Consider the following 27775-nt stretch of genomic DNA (forward strand, 5'->3'; position numbering starts at 1 on the left):
CACCCTGCCCCCACATACTCTGAGCTTAGCCCCAGCCCAGCCCGCCCAGCAAGAAGAGGCCAGCACAGCTCCTGGCCCCAAGCCCACAGCAGGCAGCCTGCCCTCACCACACACACAAATCTGGGGGGGCATATGCCCCCCATGCCTCCCTTGGAGGTGCACACAGCAGCGGGGAGCTTTGCCCCCCACTCCCACCCCCCGCAGTCCCCAGGCAAGCCACCCATTGCTCCATCCCAGTCCCAGGGCCACATTCAGAGCCCTGGCTGGGCAGCACCTGCTCCTCCCCCTATCCCATTCCCTCCCTCACCGTGGAGCCTCGATCTGTCCTCCCCCACACCCAAATCCCTTCCATCCCACAGACTTAATGGCAGGACATTGCTCTCCAAGCTGCTAAGCTATATTCCTGTAAATCAGCGATCGGATCAGTATCGGCTGATATGGCTGGTTAATAATTGGCCACTGTTATCAGCCGAGAAAATCTTTATCAGTACACCTCTAGTTAGTAGAGCTACTTATGAGATATTTAGCATAAATGAAAGCAGCACAAAAACTCCTACTTAAGACAGGGCACGACCTCAGAGACTGGTTGAGAGCGGCATAAGCTTTCATAGACAACAGCCTACTTTGCCAGATGCTGTAGTTTCCAGAGACATATTTATTACAGCAGTAGTGTTGATTGGTAAGTATATTTACTGCATATCAAAGACTCACTTAGTACGATTAATATAATGGATCAGACCCGCAGCTGGTCTAACACCATATCTCTATGATGGAATCACATAGGTTCACACCAGCAGACAAATCAGAGCAGTTGTACAGATTACATATTACTACCCTGATCCAATACACTCTCAGCTGTCAGAGATAATAATGTGCATCACCTGGATCATTGTTAATTCATAAAGATCCACTGCTTCCTCATGGGAAAACAGCAAAAACACTCCATCCAGATGTTTCTGCTTAAAGTTTAAGTTCCATTTTCTGTCCTCTGGTATCTTTGCCAAAACAGCTATTTTTAAGAACAGAAGGATCTTATCACACTTGCAAAATTCTGATAGTTTTCCGTCCTGCTTGTCCTTGTAATATTTTCCTTTCATTAAATATATAAAGAGCCATTTTCTTCCTGATGCTGAGGAGGAGATAGAAAAATCCACACACTAGAACCCAACAAAACTAAATTCCTCCATGGTACTACTCCATTAACTCCATCTGAGTTATACCAGCGAAGAATTTGTTCCAGCTAGTTTCTTCAACTTTCTTCTCTCAGGGTTTACAGCCTTCCCCCTATAAGAATAAAAAAGGACTCGGCCTCTTCCCAACGCAAACAGGAAAAGAAGATCCCCCTTGAGATTAGCGTCCTTTGTGGCTTCTGCATCTCTTCAGACCACTGGCAGTACAACTTCAGCTGAACCTACAGCCCTACTGCCCTGCTATCACCTGCTGGGGAATTCTCTGTAGAGAAAGAAGAATATGGAGGGCAGTGTCATGAAGTGTCATGTACAGCCAAGCCCTGCTGTGGACCTTCACAGAGGGTGATAATGCTGTTACTGAGACTGCATGCCCTTCTCTTGTTTCCAGTGTTACTAACACTCACAATTTTATTGCAAGGGTCACAATATTTGGCATTTTTCTTACTTTCCAGTAGCTGCACTTACCAAACTCATGAAAACCTCATCTTTCTTTAAAAAATTAAGCTTCTAGCCCTTACGGCTGCAGAGAAATGTTTGAAAATATAATCTAAGTGCACTCTAAAATTTAAGAAATGGACAGTACATAAAAAGACACCTGACCTTTATAGTTTTATATTTATGGCCTGATTTTAAGCCATTTCTGTGATTTTAGTGACAAGTTTCATAAGGTTTGGAAGTCTGGCATTGGTCACACTCTTTCACTGCCAGCATAACAGAGGGACTGTCTCTCCTCTCTTCTGATTCGGTCTTCCAATAAAGTCATCATAAGAGTAAATATGTGATCTCTGAATTACCTCCAGAGCAACACAATGATGTCAAACATACAAACACCATGGCTCTGTTGCTAGACCAAATAGGAGACCATCTGTGAGATGATAAAACTCTATTGAAAACAACAGGAAAGAAATCTGAAAACTCATAGAAAAGTTTTGTCTTTTTTTTCTCCTTAGTCTTAAGGTCCCTCCAAGATACCAGGCATCACTGGCTTGCTAGTACCACCAGGTTGACAGTGTGAAACATACGCAAATGATTAGTTAAAAAAAACAAACAAACAAACCTGCATTATAACACTGAAACATTGGCAGGCTAGGAATTTAAAGACAAACCTCAATTGGCTCTTCACCACCTTTTGCCTGACCCTCGCCCAGTTCTCCACTCTCGTAGCTGCTGCTTTTTTCAACCCATAATTCAGATTTTTCTACAGTTAATCGCAATTGGTCAAGATCAGTTTTGATTTGCTTGTAGTTATCCACATCCTGATTAGACACCAGCAACTGGACCTGGAAATATGTATTATGCAACAATAATACAGCAAGATGTACAGCAACTATTGTAGTCAAATTTGTTTTACGGTTCCATTCTACACATCCATTTTCACTTGACCTTGAAACTTCAAGTAAATTATCACTTGAAACAACTCAAAACTTTGCTTTTTGAATTGAAATTTGTCATATTTGTCTTTTCAGTTCAAATTCAACAAAGTTGTTAAGATGCACTATATTTAATGTCACTTAAGATTTTGTTTGCCCAAGGAAAAATGGCTACAGTATTTAGAACATTCTACTTTCTTCCACGTCACACTACAAAATCTTTTTCAGTATAAACACATATGTATAAATCCCCAAGCACTGTGGAAGAACTAACAATGATGCAAATATTATGGTCCTCAGATATTAAAATGAGAAATGGTTTATCCAGTCTAAACAATATTTTGCAGGAAGACAGAACTGATATCACAAGAAATAAAGAGCTCTAAATGCAGTCAGTATTTCCAAAGATCGAAATGCCAATGAAAATTTTCACCAACATTTTAACTAAATTTGAAAAATAAAATATTTGACTGATTTTTCTTTCCTCCTCCTTTGGCTCATGACAAAGAAACTTCCCCAGTACTTCCCAGGTTCCATATAATTTCCTCTCAGATCTTAGTTTGCATTTTTCCAAGATGAATCTAGTATTCTAATTTTCCACCCATAATATTTAATATCTCTTCTCTTTCTCCTAACTCCTAATGATTTAGAAAGATCTGTAAAATCCTTTTCCTTACAATGCTATTGGCTTTCTCCGCTAGATTATTATTAACCAAAACCTAAACAATGTTCCCTATAGTAAATCAAAGATTATCCTTAAGAAATCAAACTGACATCAAAGGAATTTTATGAATGTTGCCATCTGGCAGACAGGAACATTAACAACATATAAAAAAATAATTGTTTGCAAAAAATGTTCACTATTTTATAATGTAATTTAAAGATCACATCTGATTTTCTCTTAGCCCTGTTAGAGCTCTGTTATTCTGAACAATTTATGAGAGCTGCTCATCTCCTAGTATTCGTATTCTACTTTCTCCACAGGTTTTTTTGTTTATTTGACAATTAGACTTTTCTTACCTTTATAGAAACATGTTAGCAACTCAGCCCTCACTTAACTGGGAATAGCAGCTATTTATGCACCTAATCAGCATGGCCCCACTTTAATATCCTGGTGGGAGGCCATTATGCAACTCTGCAACAATATTAAACAAAGGCTTTCCAGCTACTAATCATTTGTCTGGTTTCAGACACAAAAAACCTCAACTTCTTACATAAGAATGAGAAAACATAAATGTTTCGAATAAGCATCAAATGATCTAAAAATGTAAGTTACAGGTCCCTACAACTAGAATATGTCATTATTGCACCCCATTACATCAGGATGTATACCGGGGTGTGCAAAACAGGCTATATTCAATTCAGATTCAGCCTGAATCAGGGACAGTGATTTGATTAGTTGATTGGAATCATTGCCCCAATTCAATATGGCCGAATCCGAGTCTGAAGATTCGATGTTGATTTGAAGAATCAGCGATTCAGCCACAGACACAGCTTTAAATGCTTTTTCTACATACCTCAAGGTATAAGGCACAGCTTGTGAACGCTGTGATGGTGTGGCGGATGGAGCGTCCCACAGGAGCACGGGGGGGGCCCCCTGCATGCTTGTACTTTCAGTCCACTTCCAGATCTACCTCCGTGCACACAGGGGGGCCCCATCATGCCCCCCCGGCTCTGTGATCAGCTACAGGGGGACCCCGGGTGACCCCCCCAGACCCAGGATGCACCAGTCGCCGAGCTTGGGGGATGCGGGAGGCTGCCTCTGCATGCTCCCCAGAGGACCTGGAAGTGGAGCAGAAGTGGTTCTGGTCCACTTCCGGGTCTATTGCCGAGCGTGCTGTGGGATGCCCCCCCTCCCCTCCATGCTCCTGTGGGATGCCCTATCTGCCCCACCATCTCAGTGTTGACAAGCTGCCTGGTATCTTGAGGTATGTAGAAAAAAAAACACTTAATGCTGTGTCTATATTTGAATCATCAAATCTCTCTGAATCGATTCGGAGGGTTCCAGTTCAATTCAGAGGGTTCCAATTCAATTCAGATGGATAAAAGGGTCTCTTGATTCAATGAGGATTTGGAGATTAGACCACCGAATCGGGCCAAATCTCTGTTGAATTGAATCAGCAACCGAAGCTTTGCACAGTCCTAATCTATACCCTATTTTTAACACGTGAAACATTTAAATATAATGTTAACTAGGAGACAGAAAAAAAGTAGCCAAACACAAGCATGGTTTTGTCCTTACTTCCTGTTCTCTGTGACCCTGAACAAGTCACTTAGACCTCAATTTTGAATACTGGCTACAATCCCAGATGTCTTGATTTTGGGGTGCTTAAATAGAGGCAACTTATTACCAGCTCACTGAGGACTTGCTGCTTCCACAGAGAGAAGGGGTTGAATATGATCTTTGAATTCTCAGAAGGGAACGTTCTCATATTATAGTTGGCAACTTAAGTGATAGCAGATGCCTTTGGAGAGAGTTTCTTTCTTTCCTACAGTAATGCTATTGCATCAATACATGTAAAGCTATTGCAGCTCCACCTGTTTAAATGCTTGCAGAACTTCTGCTCTTTGACTGAAGTGTTTAAATAGCAGGTGAAGGGCCCCCGATAGCAAAGGAGGATAGTCGTGCATAATAAGGTGAATGAGAACCCGCAAAAATGTTCTGCCGCCCTCATCATCCAGCTCTACAGGATTTTTTTCTTTTCTGAAAGAAAAAAAAAACCACAATGAATTATGACAAAAGTAAACAAAAGCCACTCTCTTTGTTTGCCATAGCTTTTATAACCAGAAAGGACAAACTGTGAGAAAAATTAAAAACCACCCATCTCAGCACTATTATCTTTACAGGAATCTTGTAACAGGATGGATACTATAGGCTAGAAATAAACATGTACAAAATTTGTCAGCCATTGTGAATAAACTCCATATTGTGAACGCATTAATTTATATCTTTGGCTACATTGCATCAGATTCATCCTTGGCACAAAGCTGTTGATGGCAAGGGAGCTACACCAGACATGAATGTACCCGTCTTTTTTTTTGTGACTCCTTTCCTTTTCACTCCTATTAAAAAATTGTTTAAGAAAAATAAGCTCAAAATGGTACAAAATTGCCAAAGGTATCATAATTCTGGAATCATATTTATAATCTAGAATGACAACAAGCAGATTTACACTTAACATATGAAAGCAGAAGTAACGTTTCCAAGAAGCCAGTCACTCTCGGTGCTCATTTTAAAGAAGCAAGTGCCAAGGGCTGGGTGTTGTTTTATATTATAGAAGATCAGGGACAGGACTGGAGGCATTCCTCTTGCTGGTAAAGACTGAGAACACATAAGGGATTGACTGAGGAAAGATCACAATGCCTAGTTCATGTATCTTTCACCTTTTACTTAGCTCTGGGAAAAACTTCCAAATCTATGGGCTTGTCTAAATGGGGTACTTTTTTTTTTTTTTTTTAGCGGTGTAATTATAATTATATGTATATAGTTAAACCAACATAGGTATGTTGTTATAACTCTTCTATGCATACATTTTTATTCATCCTTTTTTTTCCAGTGCACCTTAAATCACTTCCAAGGTTCCATAACCTAAACCAGAAAAGGGCTATTTAATACAGAAATAAGAGTGTCCACACATCCAGTGTTATAGTGGTACAAATATTGTGCTTTAATTAACACCTTATCATTTTAACTACATCTTTCCCCTATAGACAGGCCTTAATAGAGTTAGGGAATAAGTCAAAAACATGGATCCAAGCTCTTCTGATCACCAAAGACAGATGAAAAGAATCTAATCCAAGTCCCCCTGTTGCCCACACCAGATCCAAACACAAACTGAGAAATTTTTGAAAGCCAGACTTGAACTTTATGGTACTGGCATATCAAACCTCTGTGCTTCACCAGAAACTAGTACACCCACAACCTCCTCTTACTGAGATCATCTTATATGACAACAGGAAATGCCAAAAGAGAGGCAGAGATATGAAGTAACATAACGAATACAAAAAAATAATCAATTAGAAGTTAAAATATGATAGAAAGAGCACATACAGACAAAAGTATAACCTTCAGAGAGTATACCTGCCAGCAAACATGGTTTCAGCCTGAGCTGCAATTTCATCTATGTCAGGAACAATAGCTGCAAAGAACCACACGGACCATAATTTAGTTTGTGCAGATAAAGAAACTGTTTTTCCTCTTTCAGTACATGCTGCAAACTAATGGCCTAACCATGAACTTCTCAGCCAGGAGAAAATTCCTCTGAATCAGTTATTGGCTCTTCTTCCAGAATCAGGAGGGCCCTAATTATCTGTTATTTGTATTTCAGCAGTACCAGCCCCAGTCATGGACCAGGTGCTTGTTGCTGTATAGACACAGAACAAAAAATATTACTCCCTTAAAATGTTAATCTTCCACATCTACTTTGGCAGAAATAACCACCCAAGTAAAAAAAAAATAATGCCAAAATGTGGAAGCATTATTCTTGCAGAAAAATATTTATCCAGGTAATTATTTTGCTTGCAGTTTGTTTATCATTCCTGACTCATGAGGATTCTTTTTGCATCCACACACCATTAACTCCTCATACAGATCACTAGCTGACATCTCCCTGAGCTTTAAACACTAATTCATTACTGTACCACCCTTACCTCATTTGCCTCCCAAGGACTTGGGTTCTGTTGCTAGGCATGCAAGACAAGAAAAAAGGAAAAAAAAACCCAGTGTGAAAATGTGGCCATCTCCACCCCATCCTCCAGAGTCTGCTCTCATCCTCATTTGTTATGCCACCTCTGATAGCTTTGAGAATGGTATAAATAAATAAACCCTCACCATCATAGGAACAAATAATTATATTTAATTAAAGGAGAGAAGGGTAGTAAAGATGCCCCTTACATTATCCAATCTCCCACAAGCTTTCATCTTGTAGTGATTTGAATTTTTCTGGAACTGTTCAGTTTATTGCTTATTAAAAGGACAGTTATTTTAAATTGCAAAACAATAGCAACAGTTACCTGAAACGATCCCTGGTGAGTCTGGGGGAGAGACTGAGGAGCTATCAACATTTTCACTGTTTTCTCCAAACTCTCTCTTGTAGATAGACAGCATGTAGGATATTCTATAGTCCAGTCTAACACTAAGGATAAACTACAAGACAAGAATTTAAAATAAGATACTCTTCCCTTTTGTTTGACAGCCTATTTCCATATATGCAGTGGGAGGAAGTCATTTTTTTCAAGTGGTGTAAAGCATACTTGTCCATTTGATAAACAATATTGGTAAACCGGTGATTTCTTTCTCAGGACTGGTTCCCCATCCCATCCTGAGACATTTCAGCTTCCACTAAATACCACAACAGTTCAAATTTGTCCAGGAACTCTGGGAATTCACCCTAAACCTGTTATCCCTGAACCAGGTGGGTCCTTCTAAAGTTTCATCAGAACATTAAGCTAAATTTTTCCTTAAATTTGGCTCTTAAAGCCCCTGGGTGGTAGGGAAAGGAAGTTATGCTGAGAATGGGGAACAGAGCTCCAAGACCCTTCACAATAATGGCCCATGACATTCCAGGTTGAACCTAGGCAAGCTGACAACTGTAGAGAGAAAGAGGGATCACAAGAGATTCAGTTTCCACTTAGGGCAGAAATAGCATTTGCTAGAGTAGCCAGCAAAAGATTGAGGATTGTGGGGACTACTTGGGGTGTTATAGTGGTTCATCTCTCATGTGTCCTCCTTACAGCTGTTACAGAACAGTAATAGAGTTGCCTTTGAAGACTGGATTCCATTCTAAATGTTGAATATCTACTCCTGAGCTATGGACAATTTGGAACTTGTAAGGGCAAGGCAATGAATCAAACTTAGGGAGTTCTGCTTATCTGTTAAAATACCAAGGGTCATATTCTGGTTTCAAAGACATAAATACCTATCTAGTTGAAGTCATACAAGCTTTACAAATCCAAATAACATTTTAGTTCTTAAAATCTCATGTTACAAAGAAATGTGAAAAGGAAACTCTGTTCATCCTTCTCTTTAGTGTAACTGGGAAAGCTGTGCCATAAAAAACACAATAAAAAGAATCAGATTCATAAATTATTTATTTTCTTCAAAAACAAACTAACAAAAGAAAGAAGAGGGATTCCTCGTTTGGGCTATGGTGCCCAAGTTGCATGTATTTGCAAAAATAAAATGTAAGAAATTCATATCTTAAGTCCATGTTATCTACCAAATAATGTCATTCATCTGTGTTACTGTACTTTAAAGAAACCTTAGTAAGGACAAAGCAATGAACCATCCCGATACAAAGGAAGGCTAGCAAGTATGGCAGAAGACCAGCTTGGCTAAGCAGGGAATTCTTCAATGAGCCAAAATACAAAAATGGAGCTTATGAGAAATGGAAATGTGGGCAAACTATTAGGGAGGAGTATAAAAGTATTGCTTGGGTATGAAGGGATGAAATCAGAAAAGCCAAAGCACAACTGGAGTTGCAGCTAGCAAGGGACATGAAAGGTAACAAGAAGAGTTTCTACAACTATGTCAGTAACAAGAGAAAGATAAGAGAAAGTGTGGGTCCCTTTCTGAATGGGGGAGGGAACCTAGTGACAGATGATGTGGAAAAAGCTAAAGTACTCAATGTCTCTTTTTTACCTCAGTCTTCACAGGTAAGGTCAGCTCCTAAATTACGGAACCAGGCAGCACAATCTGGGGAGGAGGGCAGCAGCCAACAGTGGCAAAAGAACAGGCTAGGGACTATTTAGAAAAACTGGATGTGTACAAGTCCATGGGGCCAGACACATGGTACCCAAGGGTGCTAAGGGAGTTGGTCAATGTGACTGGCCTTAATCTTCGAAAACTTGGGAGATTTCCCAGGGAACTGGAAAAGGACAAATATATTGCCCATCTTCATGAAAGGAAAGAAGAAAGATCTGGGGAACTGCAGACCTGTTGGCCTCACTTCAGTCCTTGGAAAAATCATGGAGCAGGTCCTCAAGGAATCCATCTTTAAGCACTTGGAGAAGAAGGTGTTTAGAAACAGTCAACATGGATACACCAAGGGCAAGGGCTGGGATGAAGTGCCACCACTTAACACCCCATGTTGCTGCTGTTCTGCCTCCTGCAGGGAGCATGGGGGGTGGCGGAAGGCCAGCACTGCTTCGGAATCATGGTGGCACTCCCCCACACTTAGAGCATTCTGATTGGCTATTTCTTTCAGCTAATCAGAGCATGAATAAAGTGTTATGGACAGACAGACGGACAGACTTAGTCTTTTATAATATTAGAATGACTGGTTCTGTGGATGCAGGAAGGGCAGTGGATGTGATGTACCTTGACTTTAGCAGGGCTTTTGATATGATCTCCCACAATAGTCTCGCAAGCGAGCTACAGAAGTACAGGTTGGATGAATGGACTGTAAGGTGAGCAGAAAACTGGCTAGATCATCAGGCTCAAAGGGTAGCAATCAATGGCTTGATGTCTAGTTGGTAACCACTGTCACATGGAGTGCATGGTTTTGTTCAATATCTTCATTAACAATCTAAAAGATGGGATGAAGTGCGTCCTCAGCAAGTTTGCAGAAAACACCAGGCTGGGGGAAGTGTAAATATGCTGGAGGGTAGGGCTAGGATGCAAAACAACAAACTGGAGGATTGGACCAAAAGAAATCTCATGAAGTTCAATAAGGAAAAGTACAAATCCCTGCACTTAGGGCAGAACAAGTCCATGCATGGGTACAGACTGGGAGACAGACTGGCTAAGCAGCAGTTCTGCAGGAAAGGACCTGGGGGTTACAGTGGACAGTAAGCTGAATATTAGCCAATAGTGTGGCCTTGTTACAAAGAAGGCTAACAGCATACTGGGCTGCATCAGAAGAAATGTTGCCAGCAGATCGAAGGAAGTGATTATTCCCCTCTATTCAGCACTGGTAAGGCCACAGCTAGAGTACCATGTCCAGTTTTGGGTCCCCCACCACAGAAGGGATGTGGACAAATTGGAAAGAATCCAACAGAGCAATAAAAATGGTTAGCAGATTGGAAAACATGGTTTATTAGGAGAGGCGGAGGGAACTGGGCTTATTTAGTCTGGAAGAGAGAGACTGAGGGGAGATTTAATAACAGCCTTCAGCTCCCTAAAGAGGGGGTTACAAAGAGGATGGACCTAGAATGTTCTCAGTGGTGGCATAACAAAGAGCAATGGACTCAAGTTGCAGCAAGGGAAGTTTTAGATATTAGGAAAGACTTGCTCACTAGGAGGGTAGTAAAGCACTGGAACAGGTTAGCTAGAGAGGTAGTGAAATCTCCATCTTTAGAGGTTTTTAAGACCCAAGCAGACAAAGCCTTGGCTGAGATGACATAGTTGGGGACGGCCCTACTTTGAGCAGGGGGGTGAACTAGATGACCTCCTGAGATCCCTTCCAACCCTAATTTGCTATTATTCAATTATTCTAATCTTGGAGGAATGGAGAATTTAAGTAACATGAACCCTTCACCTTGTAATCTTCCAATGTAACAAAAATGACAAACTGAACCAGCAAAGCAGCAGTTTACAAAACATAATGAAAAATTCTAGAAATCTGTCTGTCAGTAGGAAATGGCTGTTGTAGAGTAATAGTTTGTTTGTTGCATAACTTAGAATAGCATGAGATTTCTATCTAAAAGCACAACCTGGTGTCAAGTCCCTCATGAATTCAACTACAGTACTACTACACTGGCATACATGCCAGCAAAAACTGCTCTTTTATTCACTTGAGTCAGAGGTCAGATTGAGGCCGAAAGTACTGGAAACCTAAATACTCAGTAAATTATGATAGTACTAATCTCTGTCCTACTAACTTGGTTCATCTACACGTCATTAAGACAATGTTATAAACTCCAGAGCAGTTTGCACTAGAGAAAACTGCTCCCGGGCATACTGTTTACATGTGTAGCACAGCAGTTTGAGCTAGGGTAGAGTAGCCCCAGACTGACAGAGGGTCTGGGAGGGGTGGGGTAGACAGCCCTAGGCTCTGAGTGGTAGCAGGGCTGGCTGGGGCACGAGGGTGCTAAAGTGCAGAGCTAGGCAGCAGACAGCCCCCCATACTTTAGCACCCTCATACCCCAGCCAGCCCTTGTTACTGTCTACACGTGCATTTCAATGGAGTTAATTAAATTACTGCACCCTAATACCAGTGCACATGTAGAGACTGTGATGCTTTACTGTGGAACTAATTAGTCAACTTCACAGTAAAGTGCATGTGTAAATGCACCAACTATGCAGGATTATGGATAAGCCTCAGTACTTACTTACTTTATAATGTAAAATAACAGTGCTCAGAGTTTGGCTACTGTTCATTTTTGATTTGAAGAATATCTTGAGGATAATACAAATGTAAATGAAAAACAGAACCCATTTCCAAGTTTCCTTTTTAAATAAACACAACATGCTCATTGCTTTAATCCCAGGGGAGAACTGTAATCAGAATATGAACCTTCAAGACTATTCAGATAGGCAAGGGCAGTAGGGTCTGGATCCAATGTTTTTTTTACCCCAGACTCTGAACCGGATTACCCTCCTTATGCCTATATTGTTACATACAGCAGTCTTTGCTGAATGTGTAAGATATGACAAGAGTGCACCCTGGTGTTATACAGCCATGAAAAAGTAAGGAATTGGGAATAAGACCTCTCCAATTCCACATACTTCCTTGCTGGACCAGCTCTGATGCACAGTAAGGGCATTTATGCTCCAGGAGGCAGGAGGGCACTTTAATTAGCAAGCTGGCTAATTAAAAGCACCCGAGCATCGTGTGTGAGCATCACGTGTATCAGAGTCCCCGCACTGAAAAATGATGGTGGGATGCTTTAAACTAAACTCATTGAACGAGCTTTAATTTAAAGCACTCTGCCACCATTTTTCAGCACGGGGACACTGATACACACAACACACAGGGCTGCTAGAGCATGTTAATTTCCAATTAATCAAGTCTGCCCTGGCACACTGGATTTACAGCACGTGGAGCAGCCTCCCTGCATGTCTCTAGGAGCCCTAAGCGATAGACAGGGATAAGTCAGACTGTATCCCTGTTTCTTCCTCCTGTGAGCGTGCGAGTGGAATGTTTGCAAGACTACAGTGAAGCCCTAGTTTTGCCCTCCCAAGTGTCAAGAAGAGAACCCAGTCAGAAAAGGGAAAATAATCTGCTCCCTAAAAAACAATACTACATTCCGCAGACCCAGAAGACAGTTGGGAATTGGAAACATCTCTCTTGAGTGGGAATTCCTTCCCACAGCTGTTCTTGAGGTGGTAAAGGTCCAAACCATCAAGCCCTCATTTATTCAGATACAGTCCATCAACATTAGGGATAAATGCAGATACAGTCCATCAACATTAGGGATAAATGCATGCTACAGTAAGGATAACCTAACAACTGATAGTCTTTCAGGTATCTGGTAATTAAAGGAACAAAAGTACTTTTTATAAACATCCAGAGCAAATGAAACTCTTCAAAAGTAACAAATTTATAAAAAATAATTTATAAAAAATAATGAAAAACGAATAGAATATGTATGCATGTACATGTGCATGCACGTGTGGGTAGGAAGTGAGATTTAACCCACAGAATAATGATGCTTGCATGACATACAACTTAGATTATGGACAGATATTTATTTGCACTGTTTTGGCACTTGGAAACACTACAAAACTGTAGTGCTTGGGGACATGCAGTCATTCCTGCCCCTTATCTGGAGATCCGCAAAGTCTGAAGAGCTATAAAATTGTCGCAAAAAAGTGAGCTCTCCAGCTGAGGAGAACAGTACGCTATTCCTATTGCTCTGCCACCCCAGAGGAGCCCAGTCACTGAAAGCCTCCCTCCCCCCTGACAGGAAAAGGGGGCAGGCTATCAATGATCAGCTCCCAGCTGCTAAAAAGCAGCAGTACCAAAGACAGCTCCCCCTACTCCCCAACCTGTAGGGGTGGCAGGAGTAAGAATACCACTCTCCTCACCCCTACTGCCAATGCCAGGGCGCCAGCTCATGCCAGGGCTCTTACGGTGGCAGCATGAATTCCCGCACCCTAACCCTAACACCCTCTCACCAACTGATTGCCACAGCATGCAATGGCAAGTGAAGACAGGGGTTAGGGTTAGAATGAGAGACTTCTCCCCTCCACTTAGAATGTCAGTTCTGTCCAGGACTTTTTATGCAGCTACAGCCACCCCACCCCCATATATGCTTAAAGAGTCCCAGACAGAGCCAAGACTGTTCAAGTGCAGCTAAGCAGACAATCAAGGAGCCAGCCACTCTCCCTCCCTTCCTCGCCCCCTTTGGGAAGAGAGCAGCGTACTGTGGGATGCTGGGGGTCCTAGAGACCCCTGTAGTACTACAAGTAAATGTACAGGCATTACACATAATGCTACATAACACTGCTAAGAAGCTTCTGTTTGAAAGTACTGATATGTTGTAGTATTGAGGTGATACTGAGGCCTGAGCAAGGGTAACAATATACCAGAAAGCTTGCCTATGTCTATACCAACCATACAGTCGGTACAAATAAAGATAATCACCCACAATATCTTGAAACACTTCCTGCATCTTCATAGTGCTATATATAGCACATGTTTTGCTATGCTACAAGCACTCATTCAGTGCTACAAATATACTGCCTGTCCATGGCCTTAACAGCAGCATAAGCTGACAATTTTAAGAGTGTATGTTGGCATCAGATCCCTCACTGATTCAGCTAGAATAACAGTACATTGGGCCAAATAGTGGTCTCAATTCCCCCGTGAAAATCTGTGGAAGGCTTGAGTGTCTATTTCCAATGTGTTTGGGACCAATTCTGCTCTTAGTTCAACTAATGTAAATAAGGGAGAATCCTACTAAACTCAGTGAAGTTATATTGGTGTAAAGCCAATGTAAATGAGATTACAAGCATGACCTCTGTTTTTAGAGAATGTTTCTGGGTTAAATTTAAGGCACTAAAGATCCAGATTCTGCCACCCTTATTCATAATCAGCAAAGGCTGAGCCTGTACAGTCTGTTTTCTTCAGTGGCACCACCTGTAGACTAACATGAATGACAGCAGAATTTTGCTACCCATAGTCACTTAGGGTGCTAACAAAAATCACATTTGTCACGTGATCAGTCCCCTGAAAGCACTCTACAATCATGCTGTGACACATGTACATGGCTGAAGAGCGCTTTAAAAGTGGCAGATTGCACAACAAAATAGCCCTCATCTAATGAGGGCTCAGATGAAAGCACTCCTGAGTGGAATACCTTAGGGAAATTTTGTCAATCCCTGTATGTGATTGGGGGTGGGTTACATCAACCCAGCCCAGCCCCATTCCCAGTACTGTCTGCATGAAGGGAAGGGTAAAAAGAGAGGGGGAGGGAGCTGTGGGCTGGGGTTTGCCCAACTTGAGCTGGAGGGGATGTGGGTGGATTGGAGCCAAGCCATCTGGCTCCATCTGGGTAAACCCCAGCCCACAATTCCTTCCCCCTCCCTTCCTACAGACAACACTAGAGCTGGTGGGGAAGGGGGCAGGGCTAAGGGAGATTGGCTGCAGGCAGGCTCTTCCACTGGATCAGTTCCAAAGTGGACCTCAATTCCTGACCCCTCCCCTCCCAAGCCACAGGTCTGTTGGGTCGGGGGAGGTTGCTCTAACTCATGGCACTTTCTGTGAAGCTCCATGAGTTACAGCAGGGAGCTGCACATGTCAGGGCCCTTAAGAAACACCCTTCCTCACACCCAAGTCCTACTTTACAGTAATGTGTCCTCAACATGAATAAGGTTGGGTGGCAGAATTTGGCTTAAAGGAAAAGGTAAAGATAGAAAAAATAACTGGCCACCACATAATTTTCAATCATGTTTTTTACCTGTAGAATCTCAATGATTTTTAATTTGGTGTCCATCACAATCACATCTTCACTTTCCGTGGTACTGGCTTGCTTGCTTGGGTGGATGCTTGGTGGCACATCAGGAGTGCTGATAGGAAAGATAGATCCTCTGCTCAGCACCATTTGTGTCATCATCTCTCCCACACCATGGATAGTCCTCATAACGTTGTTTCCTATGCAGGCAAAAAAAATTTTTAAAAATCACATAATCAGTGACAATCACTCTCAAACTAGAAACAAAAACCATTTGTGCAATCAAAAACCTTGACAATATTAGCACATTTACTAAGGACTGAGTTCTCTCTTTGCAGGTGAAACCCCAACACAGGGAAGGAGTTAAGCCAAAATGTCCATCAGTTTTGCAACCAGAGAAACTTCCACAAGGGGATTCACTCACTTACAAGGCCAAAGGATGAGATAGGAAGCACATCATTCCAAATACCCCCATGAATGAGTTTATAAGCCTTTTTGCAGAGAAAAGTGAACTGTTCAGCTGCCATGCAAATTTCCACTGATGGCTCTCCTCCTAAAGATTGCTTCAAGGGCTGCCCGCTATACTGATGATTCTAGTTATGTAGAACTTACTGCAACCACCAAGTTATTTTAAATAAGACAGTCAGACCCTCAGAAAGAAAGGACTTTTCTTCTCTGAAGATATGATCTGGACTTCAAGCAACAACCTAAGGATGGAAAAATCTCTGTATGCTGTACCCTGTTACCAACCCCATTAGCTATTCAGTCACTTAATCAACTGGCAGACTGTTTTTAAACCTTTGGTGTACCTGTTATTTGAAGAAGAATGTATAGCATTAGAAAGCTTGTCTAAGTCCATCCTAATCATGCAGTTGGTCCAATAAAAGATATCACCCACAAAAATCTTTGCCTCATATTCCCTGAGCCATCATGGTTACATCATTACAGCACTCCCCAAATATGAAGGATATCCAAATTTACCACTTACAATGGAAAATCCACAACCTAGGTGGAATGTTTTTAATTTTTACTGTGCATGCTTCTCCCTCAAACCTGAAGAATGCACTGCATTCAAAAGCTTGTCTAAGTCTCTCCCAACCATACAGTTGGTCTGCTAAACCCCACAATACCCTTTGTCTCTCATACCAATCATTTAGTTATTGTGTACATTTATAGCTATATGTGTATTTTTGTAACTGTTCAGTAGAGATAAAAAATAATGACTTGGCTTATACCTCAGGCTTTCTGTATAAATGAAAATGCATTGTGAACTTCACAGAACATAACTTTTGGTGGAAATATTGATTTTGGGTTATTTGAAACATGCCCATACACAACACTGAGACGGTATACACATTCAAAGAAATTGGGCAGTCTACAAGTTTAACCAAATGTTTGAAACATGACAGTTTCCACCTTGTAACAAACTAAGACTCTGCTTCCATTTTTTCATCTCTCCCATATCAAAAAAATCCTAGGAAAAGGACAGGTCTTAGGGCCAGACCTGAAAGGTAAAATACCTCTGGAGATATAGCTCCTTCTATCAGCAACTTCTGGAAAGAAATTCATTATTTTCCTTAGTTCAACGTAGCCCTCAAGACACAACAAACACTTGCTGAAGTCAATTCTATTGGCTCCGCTGGGACTGAATCAGACCCTGCCATTTGTTCACACAGACCGTGCTGTGTCTTCTCTACCTTAAATTTTGACATGAACAAAAGCTCTGTAAATGAATGCTAGGATTCACCTTGGACAGGAAGGAAGAGCAGGAGGAGCCTGAAGAGAAATATGCACCCAAAGGTTCTTGCTTTAGGAAAAGGCATAATGGCTCTAACCAGGTTGAACTGGTCTCTTTCTAAGTAATTCACAGAAATAAACTACTGGAGCAAGAAAATGGAATGATGGAAAGACCCTTACTTCAGAGAAGAAATAAGAGAAACCAAGAATCCCCACAGTACACAAAAGAACTGAAAAGATATCATTCTCCAGGTGAAGGTTTAGAGAGTTCTTGAATGTCTCATGTATACTTTAATCACCTTGCAACTGTCAAGTTCTACACACTGCAGTGACCCTCTTCCTGTATAATTTGTTATAAAAGGCCACAATCATATTTTAGCTTGCTAACAATACCCTCCCCTTGTGCTCTTCCCTCTACAATTCACAGCGCTTAACTACTGTATGCAAGAAGAGAAAAAGCCATTAACCCAGACTTACAAAGACAGACACACAAATAATTTGTTTTTTCAAAGGGAACTCAAGAGATTAGTGTCATGTTTCATGTCCTGCTCAGCATTCAGTGCACAATCAGCCTGAACTGGCCTTTCGAAAATAATACTTTGAATCTACACAAAAGGGAAAAAATATTTTTGACTTTGAATGATGTTAGGAGGAAAAAAGCTTGAGGTCAAACTAAGTGCTAAGTGCTAATATCAGGCTGATACCCAGACTGATTCTCTTAACTGTCTACATGTACATATGCACAAAGTGGTCAAAATCAGACCAAATATTCTTCTAAGATGTGCTGCTGAGAATTGCAAACCCAACAAAGTCTTTCTTTAAACTGCACAAAACATGTCAGAATATGCCAAGCTGCCTACACAATGTTTCTCTGCATGGTTTCTAACGCAGTTATACCAGTGTAAAATTGGTTTCTAACATGGAGAATTAGCCCCCTTGACCTTTAGACTTGCTTCTGTTAAACTGTGTCTACAGCGTGTTTACTGTCAAACTGTGAAATGGACCATCTCATTCATACCATCTTGCTCTTTAAGCTGCATGGAGGTGGCAGACAGACAAACAGCAGTATTGTAAGGCCCTAACACACTCTATAGGTCACACTTCAAAACCCACAAGCTATGAAGCCCCTTCCTGACATACCACAGCATTTCTTGAACACTGTAAATGGAGATTCAATGTTCTCCAATATCAACAGATTTCATAATTCCATTCTCCAGGAAGTCATGGGGTTGTGTTTGGTAACTTCACTGGTATTTGGAAAGTTCACAAATTCTATATAAAAATAACTGAATCAATAGTATCATGCCACGGTACAACTGGTATAACAAAGTAGACACTAAGACGCACAACTTTAGGGAAGGACAAGACACTGGTCTTCTTCTACATAAGGCCCAGTTTCTCTCTAATATGGCAAATCATGAGGGATATTTTTCAATGATTTCAAAAGGAGGTGGAAGTGCCCAACACCCCATTCAAAACCGAGGCCATTTTAGGTAAATAGTTGTCATACAAGTTTGCAATTTCTGTTTGGAAACTCCCTGTAAATAATGGTCATGCCAACTCTGTGAAAAATACTGCTGCAATAGGGAAGTCCTAGGCACTGTGCACTAGAAAACTAAACTTGTGTTTTTCCATGAACGCTGCTCAATGGCAGCCCATAGTTGTGCTGGCTCAGGACGAGATAAAGAATCAGATTGTTACTCATTCACAGTATGAGTCCTGGTTCCTCTTTTGGATGAGATGGAGTAATTTCTCCAACAACAGTTTTGATCAGGGGTGCTCAGCTCCCAGCCTGCAGTCATGTTATCTACCTCGTGGGTCTCCCCACAGATCCAGAAATTTGGCAGCAGGGTGGCAGTGTTAATTGCCACTCCCCAGGGGCCAAATTTCTGGACCTCTGAAAAGCTCTGTAGGCTAAGTAACATGACTCTGCAGAAGGACTCAGGCTGATGAATGGCCACATCTGGACATGTGAGATCAGCCTAGCCAGCAGCAAGATCAGGATAGCATGTAGCAGGATCCAGGTATGCTGGATTGGGCCAATGTGCAGGGTTGCTTCACAGCCAGATCTCACCTGCAGACTAATGCCATGTGCTGACCCCACACTAGACCTAGCCTGCAGACCAGGTCTGCTCCACTCATCCAGCTGCAGGGATAGATAGGTTGAGCACCACTAGTTTACATGGTTATAATGAGGACTAAGAACCAAGACTATGCCCAATCCCCAGGGTTATGCTGGTGGTGTGAAGAGAGATGGTCCAGTAAAAGGAGACTAGATTGGAATATGAAACACCCAACGCCAGTTCTTGCAACCTTTCTGTGAGCCTTACTATGTGACCAAAGGCCAGTGGCTCCCAAACAGGGTGCCACAACATGCTAGGGTACCTTGAGATTTTTTCCAAGGGTGTCACAGCATGTCACAAAAGATTAGTACTGTTAAGTGTGAAACCATGATTCACAAGATACACCCTGAGTTTTTAATACACCCTGGTGTTAAAAACATTCTGACCTGTTGTAGGTTTTCTGAGTTCTATGCAACAGAAGAATTGCTCAATTATTTTCCTGTAGTCAAAATTAGAGGGGAAAAAAAAAAAAAAGCTAGCATTTTCCAAAGGTTGCCTCAGGTCTATCCCAGGGTGTCTCGAGTCTAAAAAGGTTACTATTACCATAAGCATACCAATCTCTCTATGCCTCAATGCCACACCTGTGAAATGAGGACCACAGCGCTTCCCCGACTAACAGAAATATTGCAAGTCCTAGAACAGGGGTAGGCAACGTTTTTTGGCCAGAGTGCCAAAAAACACCACATGCCTACCTTGGAAGGTGCCGGAATGCCGGTATGCCAGAAAAACAAAATGATAGCAGGGGGTACATGGCAGGAAGCCCTGCTTGTGCCCCTTGCCCCCTACCCAAAGCCCCTGCCCCCGAGCCCTGCTGCCCCTTGCCCCCCCAGCCTGGACTCTGTGGCTGTCAGCATCCACCCCAGCTCTGGGTAGCTGCTGGGCCCCAGGCTGCTCCCAGAAGTCCTTGCAGTGTTCCAGCTGCCTGCTGGGAGCAGCCTGGGCTCCCAGCTAGCAGCAGCTACCCAGAGCCAGGGCCAGCTGCAGCTGGGAGGCTCCAAATGGCTGTGCCAGGCTCTGGAGCCTCAGCATCAGCTCTGTACCAGTGTGTGCACCTGCATGTTGGAGCAGGAGGTGGGGGGAGGGGCCCAAGGCAGCACAGCCCCAGTTTCTCTCCCGCTTCCAGCACAGAGCTGGTGACTGGGCTCCGCAGCCCGGCACAGCTGTTTGTAGCCCACCTGGGCTCTGGGCAGCTGCAGCAAGCAGTGGGCAGGCTGCAAACAGCTTCGCCAGGCTCCACAGCTCCAGCATCAGCTCCATGCTGGCGACGACTGCATGGGCACCTCAGGGCAGGTTGCACTTTCCTGCTGTCTGCCCTAAGGTGCGCGTGCAGTCACCACAAGTATGGAGCTGATGCCGGAGCTGTGGTACCTGGCACAGCTGCTTGCAGCCTGCCCTGATTGCTGCAGCTGCCCAGAGCCCGGGCTGGCTACAAACAGCTGTGCCAGGCTCCAGAGCCCAGTCACCAGCTCTGTGCCAGGAGCAGGGGAGAGCCCAGGGTTGCGCTGCCTCAGGCCCCCACCCCACCACCCACTCTGACACGCAGATACACGCACCAGTACAGAGCTGATGTCGGGGCTCCAAAACCTGGTGCAGCTGTTTGGAGCCTCCTGGCTGCAGCTGGCCCTGGCTCTGGGTATCTGCTGCCAGTTGGGAGCCCAAGCTGCAGCCCAGGCTCCATCGCTGGCAGCAGCTACCCAGAGCCAGGGCTGGCCATGGTGTGCCAAGCAAAATGGTCTCGCGTGCCATGCTCAGAACACAAGTCAGGGGCTGCCAATCCCTGTCCTAGAATATTAAAGACTGTGAGGCAATCGGATGGAATGATGGTGGGAGCCAAAAAAGAAATAAACCTGCTCCTTCACAGTTTTCCCCTTGCCCAGAGAATAGGAATAGGGGAAATAAAGACTGTGGAGGCAACTTCACAAGCAAGATATTAATAAAGGAAAAATACATTACTTTCACCAACGTTCCTCTAACACTCCTTGAACATTAACCTCTGTGTGACTGAAATAAATAGCTAAAGAAACATAAGCTAAAGGGGTTAAGGCACTACTTATTAATATAATCATTTACAATAATATTTTACTAATAAAGCTGGAAGGCTTTTAGTGGGGAAAAAACCCTGCTACATACTAATCAATTTTAGTATTTATAGCTGAAACAGATTACGACCCTCTTTATCAATATAATTTTATTTCTGTCAATAATATTGGTAAGACAAGGTGTAACAGGTAAATCAGTTTCATACAACATCACAGCAAATTACATTATATTGGGAATTAATATTTTATATTAACACGGCAGGTTTTGAGGAGACAATTACTGGAGTAAAAATGAAACTGAACTTAGAACAAATAATTATACTTTTTGTCTTGAAAGAAGCAAAATATTGAACTAAATACAAATGCAGAGTACCACTAAAACACACAACCAGTTTTATGGTGGAGCATGACAGTCAAATAACATACATGGTATATAACAGGAAGACAGCTAAAAAGGGCAAAAGACACTGGACAAAACACCTGCTGTTAGGAACAGTCATAGGATCTTTAACACCCATGAAGAGTGGAGGGAAAACTTGATGTTAGAGGTATTGAAAAAAATGAAACAGTAATCTACGTGGCATTCCACACTTTAGAAAAATGAAACGATAAGTCAGGTCTGCTGAGTTCGAACCAAGGATAGGTATGCACCTACTTACAAACAGCACGGTCCAGTTGTTCTACTCCCAGCAAGTCATTTCACCTCCCTGACCTTACGTACTTCCCTCCCAGGCTTTGCTTCTTGTCTATTCTTGTACTCTCTGTGGGGCAGGGTCTGTGTTTCACTGAATGTATTACAGCACCTAACACAATGGGGGACAGGGCCCAATGTAAATAAAACTAACAATACATCAATCTACCAAATCAGCTATCATTAACTGGGAAAAATCTGTCAAGGTGCAGAGCAGAGGTCTCTTGGGAGGCATTTTGTGCAAGACAGGAACGAGGTTGGGGTACACTGCCCTGGCCTTCATTGCATCTTTTCATTCCCCTGACAAATTCCCTGCCTGTCACCACTCCACCCTCTCTCTGTTAGGCACTCCCTGCAATTTCTCTGTCACTGCTCCCCTTACGCAGGGCTCTGTGACCCTAACCTGCCATTTGATTAGGGCTCCGCAATCTCCCTCTATACAAGACTGTATACTCCTACCCCCTCTTCTCCCAAAACAGGGACCCCCATTTTCTTCTTCATATCAGTAGCAATGTGAGATTACCTGAATCCTCCCCAATACTCAAATTCTCTCCTTGCAACACCAGCACCTTGTGTGTACATCTGGTTCCCCTCGCACCATAATCCCCACTCTTCCTTCTTCTGTGATATGGTTTATTCTTGCCTCAATTCCTCCCTTAGCTCCATTCCCACATTCTTCCCAAGTTGGAGTCTCTTTGCCTTTCCATTTCCCCGGGACTGGCTCTCCTATTCTCCCCTCCTTGTCAGGAATTGTGTACACATCTAAATTTCACCCTTCCCCCATCATTATTTGTCTCCCTTCTCTCTAGGAGAGAAGTTACTCAGTGTGTCAACATGTTAAACTCCACTGGGAGAATGGACAGAAATGAGGTGGGATAGACTGCTCTGCTAAAGGCAATAATAATGTGTGCCATCAAGCAGTTCTTTCCAGACAACTGCAAACACGTGTAAAACCATGGCTGTGCTAAACAGAAGAAAGGGAAACAATACAACTCTTATTTTCCCAGTTTTGGTTCCCCCCCCCCCCAACACTGCTGCCAAGTATATTCCCTGAAATTCTGGAGCTGATGAGATGCTGCATTCAAAAGTTATCTGGTGTAGACATGGAGACAAGCAAACAGAGGAACACCATTTACTTCAGAGTAGGGCCTCTCAGGCTTGGCCAGTGAAAGAGTGGAATCTATGTAGGCATTGGTACTCATTTAAAGAAGTTACAGATTGACAGGTACTAAAATGAGAGGAAAATAATGCTTGTTGTGTTTTAGAGAGATAACTGTGCATTTTCCTTTTCATTACATTTTATTATAGTGATCACAACTTCCTAATGAATACCAGTTTCTGTCACAAAACTGTAGCACACAATCTCGTACAATTTAGTATGATTGACAACACTCCAGCCTCTCTGGGAAAAGAGAGATTTAAGGGGAGTGAATTATTTAAAAAACAAACAAACAAACCATACAATCAACACGGGGGATAACATGTCACCTCATTTTCTATGCAAATCAACTTTCTGATAAGTCATTTACTGATGTGAAAAACGGTACAAGCAAAATAAAAGTAAAAAAGAGAAACCTGCTTTGTAACATGGCATGGATATTAATCGGCATGGTATATACTGGGAGGAATACTACCAACCAAAGGAACTGGTAAGACATGTATTACCATAAAACTGTTCCCAAGTAAAAGCTATTTGATGGCTTCAGTCCTGTTCTCAGTGGACAAGTATCCATAACAGAATAAGCAGACCACCAGAATAAGCAGGACCACTCCTAGGTACCCTTGTTAGCAGTCTCAGTGATGAAGCCAAGGATTGATATGGAGTGTGAAGTACACCAGGGAGGATATAGAGGTGGCACAGGTCAGCATGAAGAAGCTCACAAACAGTGCAGGTGCCCATGTTGTACCTAGCTGAGGTAAAACATGAAGTGTGTCCAGAGTCAGCTCACATCCATCAACTAACCCCTACCTACCTATCCTTTAGGAACAGATTGTTATGTCTTTCTTGGACAGAAAAAAAACCTCATTCTATAAGTAGTCCCATGGATAGCAATGGACTAAAATGGTATGAGGTAACATTCAATATAAGGAATCATCATCTGGTTCCTATCGTATCTTAAAAGTAGTAAAATAACACTATTGAGGATCATGTTAATACAGACAATCTTTCCATGTACATCTTATGAACCCTGGGATACTTGAGGCTCTTTGCATGCCTGCATCAGACTGAAAATACCACTTTAAAGATGGGAGGTTCTTTTTCTCTCTGGAACTTTTTGCCTCTATATTGAGGTAAGACCCACATAAGGTTTACAAGACAAAGGCTTGCACCTAAGTACAGTGATAACAATAAGGTTCATTAAACTTTGATGATCAACCATTCAAATAGAGCAACCTTGGACAAAGGGATGGCAATTTACCAGAGCAAACCAGATTTTCAGATTAACTGGTGGGACACTGACCATGACAGAGGAGGTCATATAGGGTCACCTTAAAAGGCGAATGGTCCTCTCTCTGCCATTATAAAGAAAAGGGAACACCGCAGGGGTAAAAAGAGACTCCATGATTCAGGAAGCCATGTACAGTCCTGACTATCTTAATGAATTCTGATCCTGCCTCAGAGAAAGTTCAAGAGTTGTGAGGTAACTAAAGCAGGGAATGCAGTCAGGTGTTTTACTGATTTAAGATCCATTTCTTCTACTAACTAAAGAAAAATGTAATTCGCTTTACAACCTTTGCAAAGTCTGTGTCACAATTAAAGCAAACAACACATAACCTTGGAGAGAGAAAGCCATGCTCGCCAGGTTGGAGGTCCAGGAAATGGCATTTCTAACTAACAGTGATGCCCATGGAGAATTAGTATGGGTCCCAAGGGCTACGGGTAACTGAATTCCAAGACCCCATTTCTGTAAAAGGACAAAAAACAGAGACCCTGTGCACAAGAATGGTCCCAGGGAAGCCAAGAAAAGACCTAGTACTGAAGCCTATCCAGAACAAGAGAAGTTAAAGAGAAAATGGGCTGTAGGGGATAGGAACCAAAATGCAGCAATTGTTAAGCATCCAGTGACAAAGATACTTTAAAAAATTGTAGCCTCATAATATGTATTGGTAAAATACATTTGTATTTTGACAAACACATGATTCACTGTAAAATATCAAACCAGGTTGTTTAATGTTTAATCCCACTGCTTATATACATCTCTTCCTGTTTCTACTCATAATGAGACCAATTTTGTCTCTTTTGACACTGACAGGCAAACCTCCTCTGACTGTTATGGAAGTAAACTTGGACTCACAGGGCTAGATTTTCAAAAGTGCTGAGGCACTCACAGTTGGAATGAGGCTTTCAAGAGTGATCAGCTCTCTCATAGGTGTTTAAAAAGTGGGCATATTTTCCTAGGATTTCAAAACAAGAAATTCCCATTAAAAACAGGAGTTCCTAGATGTTTACCATTTATGGAAATTGTCCTGGTGCCTAAATAGGAGCTGCTGGAACTTTAGAAATTTGGTATTTAATGACCGGATGAAGACAAACACACTTGGGTTCATTGTTCCAACAACTGCTCATTAACCTGTCAGTAACAGATAGACACACTGTTCAGTCATGTTGATAAAAAGATTTTTGCAAACATGAGACATTTCTCACATACAGATAAGCAAAATACAAAAAAGAGATAAATAATCTAGCTAATAACACAGGGTTCTCTTTGTAGAAGGGGGTTTCCTGTGTAAAACAATCTACAGGGTTTTGGTATCATTTAGGAAACTTGCATCCAGATAATTGTTAATTTCCTTATTTTCACCAGGAGCACAACAAAGTGAGAGACAAAAACCTCCACAAAAAGTAAGTGGCAGCTGAGGAATGGCTTCGCCTCACAGGAGGGCCTGACCCAGTAGAACCCTGTGTAAGCACACAGAGGCATAATAGGACATTTCAACAGCATTGGTGGCAGCAACATGACCAGCCACCAACAGTGGCAGCGGCTATTTTGGTGTGCCCACCCCCAACCTTGCAAACGCTACTGCCCTGCTCACCACCCCTCTTCAATTATGCTACTGCAAGCAGGTAACTTCCAGCTGAAGCAGGAGCCTTCACTCCCCATGCCCTTGCTTTTGTGGTTCCAAGCAAGACCCTTAATATTGCTTCAGTGTAAGCTTGTTTAAATTCTACTTGTACAGAATGACCTCAGACCATGAGTTGCCGCATGGAGGGGGAACCAAGGCGAGACAGCCATGAGCCAGGCAGTAGGCCAGCAGGGCCAGTGCACTGGCCAGCAGAAGCCTAGGGCACTGGTTGTTTCTGCTATGGGCAGGGCCTAGAGCAGCCATAATGCATGGAGGTAGAATGGGCAATGAGAGAGCTGCCAGATGCCGCCCCTGTGCTGCACACAGCGCTCCCGGGCAGAGAAGTGGCTGGCCAGGGAACAATGAGCAGGGCTGGCTTCTGAAGAGGGCTATTGGCTGCTGGCAGCTGCAGCCGGAACCTGGAGCTCTCCCACGGTGGTAGCAGAGACCCATTGCAGGGCTGCAGGAAGTTTGGTGCTAAAAGCAGCAAATCTCCTCCCTAGTCTCTGCATGTGTAAACACCTGCCTAGGACTATTTAATCCAGAAGTTTACTCCCAGGTAAACTGAACCTGGATCAAATGCATGTGTAGACATGCCCAGTGAGTAGTTCCACAGGTTGCTTGAGGAGTAATTCACTATTCAGCCTGAGGCAAAGTATCAGAATCAAGCTTTCTGTTGGTATGCAACAATTCCTAAAGGTGGATTGTAATGTGAGTCAGTTTTTGGTTGTCCAGTTACCATACTTCAAAAGTGCTAGAATTAAAAGCTTGTAGAATTCAGGCCCTGCAACTTGTGCCCAACAATTAAGGAACCCCAAATTATTAGTCACTGCTGAAAATCTGAGGCACAGATTTTTGTGATGCAAGACAATGCCCCAGAGGCATAGCCAGGCAACTCCACACCCAAGGCAGCCATGTGATGCTCAAGGCAGTGCTGACTGCTATGGTGCTGATCACAGCAGCACAATCAGTTGCCATTGTGGGCATGGCTATTTCTATACCCCCTCACAAAGGTGGCACCCAAAGCTGCTGCTCCAGTCATCCCCTGCCCCCCATCCCTCAGTTACACTACTGCAATTCCCACCTGTAACAGAACCAAAAATCACCAATTTATTTCAAGCAAGCCCCAAAACAGGCATCAGTTGGGAGAAATTTAACCTCAAATGATGGAAACGTACAATAAGTCCATGATTAAAATTAATGTATAGAGATCCAAACCCAGGTAGAAATCCAATTGCCCCACCCTAGCAGGTCAGTCTGTGGGGGAAGGAAGAGGCAGGGGCTAGATTGAGGCCCCCACATTGAAGGCCAGTGTTGCAGAGGCAGGAGCAGGGCTAAGTTGAGTGGGGCGCTGGCCAGGTGGGACTTTCCTGCTGGGGAGACGTGCCCCCAAATCGTTTTTTCTGCCTACCTGCCCCCCCGCCCCCCGCTTTCCCTCCCCACAGACTTACCTGCTGGGCTGAGGAGGGGGGGTTGTGGCAGTGGCATATGGTAGATCTTGGGTTGCTTTTAAATGCCAAAGGTGATCCCCTATTTAAAAAGGTTGGATACCACTGCTGTACACTCAAAGGCAATACCTGTGTGCAAGGCAATTTGTGATGAGAACACACACGCTGCATAGGTCATTGAGAAGGGCATGACTAGAACTCCAGCACCTGTGGAGATGTGAGCTCCCACAGGTACAAAGGGGGAGTAGAACTTTCCTTCCCCTGAGCAGAGAGGA

The 27775-nt window shown here is 42.8% G+C and overlaps 1 protein-coding gene across 11 annotated transcripts in view; it reads right to left on the minus strand.

The window, feature by feature from the left end:
* Nucleotides 1-27775, minus strand: part of ITPR2 (inositol 1,4,5-trisphosphate receptor type 2) — a 537951-nt gene that overhangs the window by 342741 nt on the left and 167435 nt on the right. For all 11 annotated transcript variants that reach the window (XM_090043677.1, XM_090043678.1, XM_090043675.1 and 8 more), the window contains 5 exons: nucleotides 15404-15597; nucleotides 7574-7706; nucleotides 6642-6699; nucleotides 5099-5264; nucleotides 2297-2470 (listed from right to left, as the gene is read on the minus strand). In XM_090043677.1, coding sequence (XP_089899803.1) covers nucleotides 2297-2470; nucleotides 5099-5264; nucleotides 6642-6699; nucleotides 7574-7706; nucleotides 15404-15597 — 725 coding nt within the window. The remainder of the gene's footprint in view (nucleotides 1-2296; nucleotides 2471-5098; nucleotides 5265-6641; nucleotides 6700-7573; nucleotides 7707-15403; nucleotides 15598-27775) is intronic.

The sequence above is a fragment of the Crocodylus siamensis genome, chromosome 4 (assembly GCF_052110815.1).
Source record: "Crocodylus siamensis isolate JL-2025a chromosome 4, ASM5211081v1, whole genome shotgun sequence".
In the NCBI taxonomy this organism is placed as follows: Eukaryota; Metazoa; Chordata; order Crocodylia; family Crocodylidae; genus Crocodylus; species Crocodylus siamensis.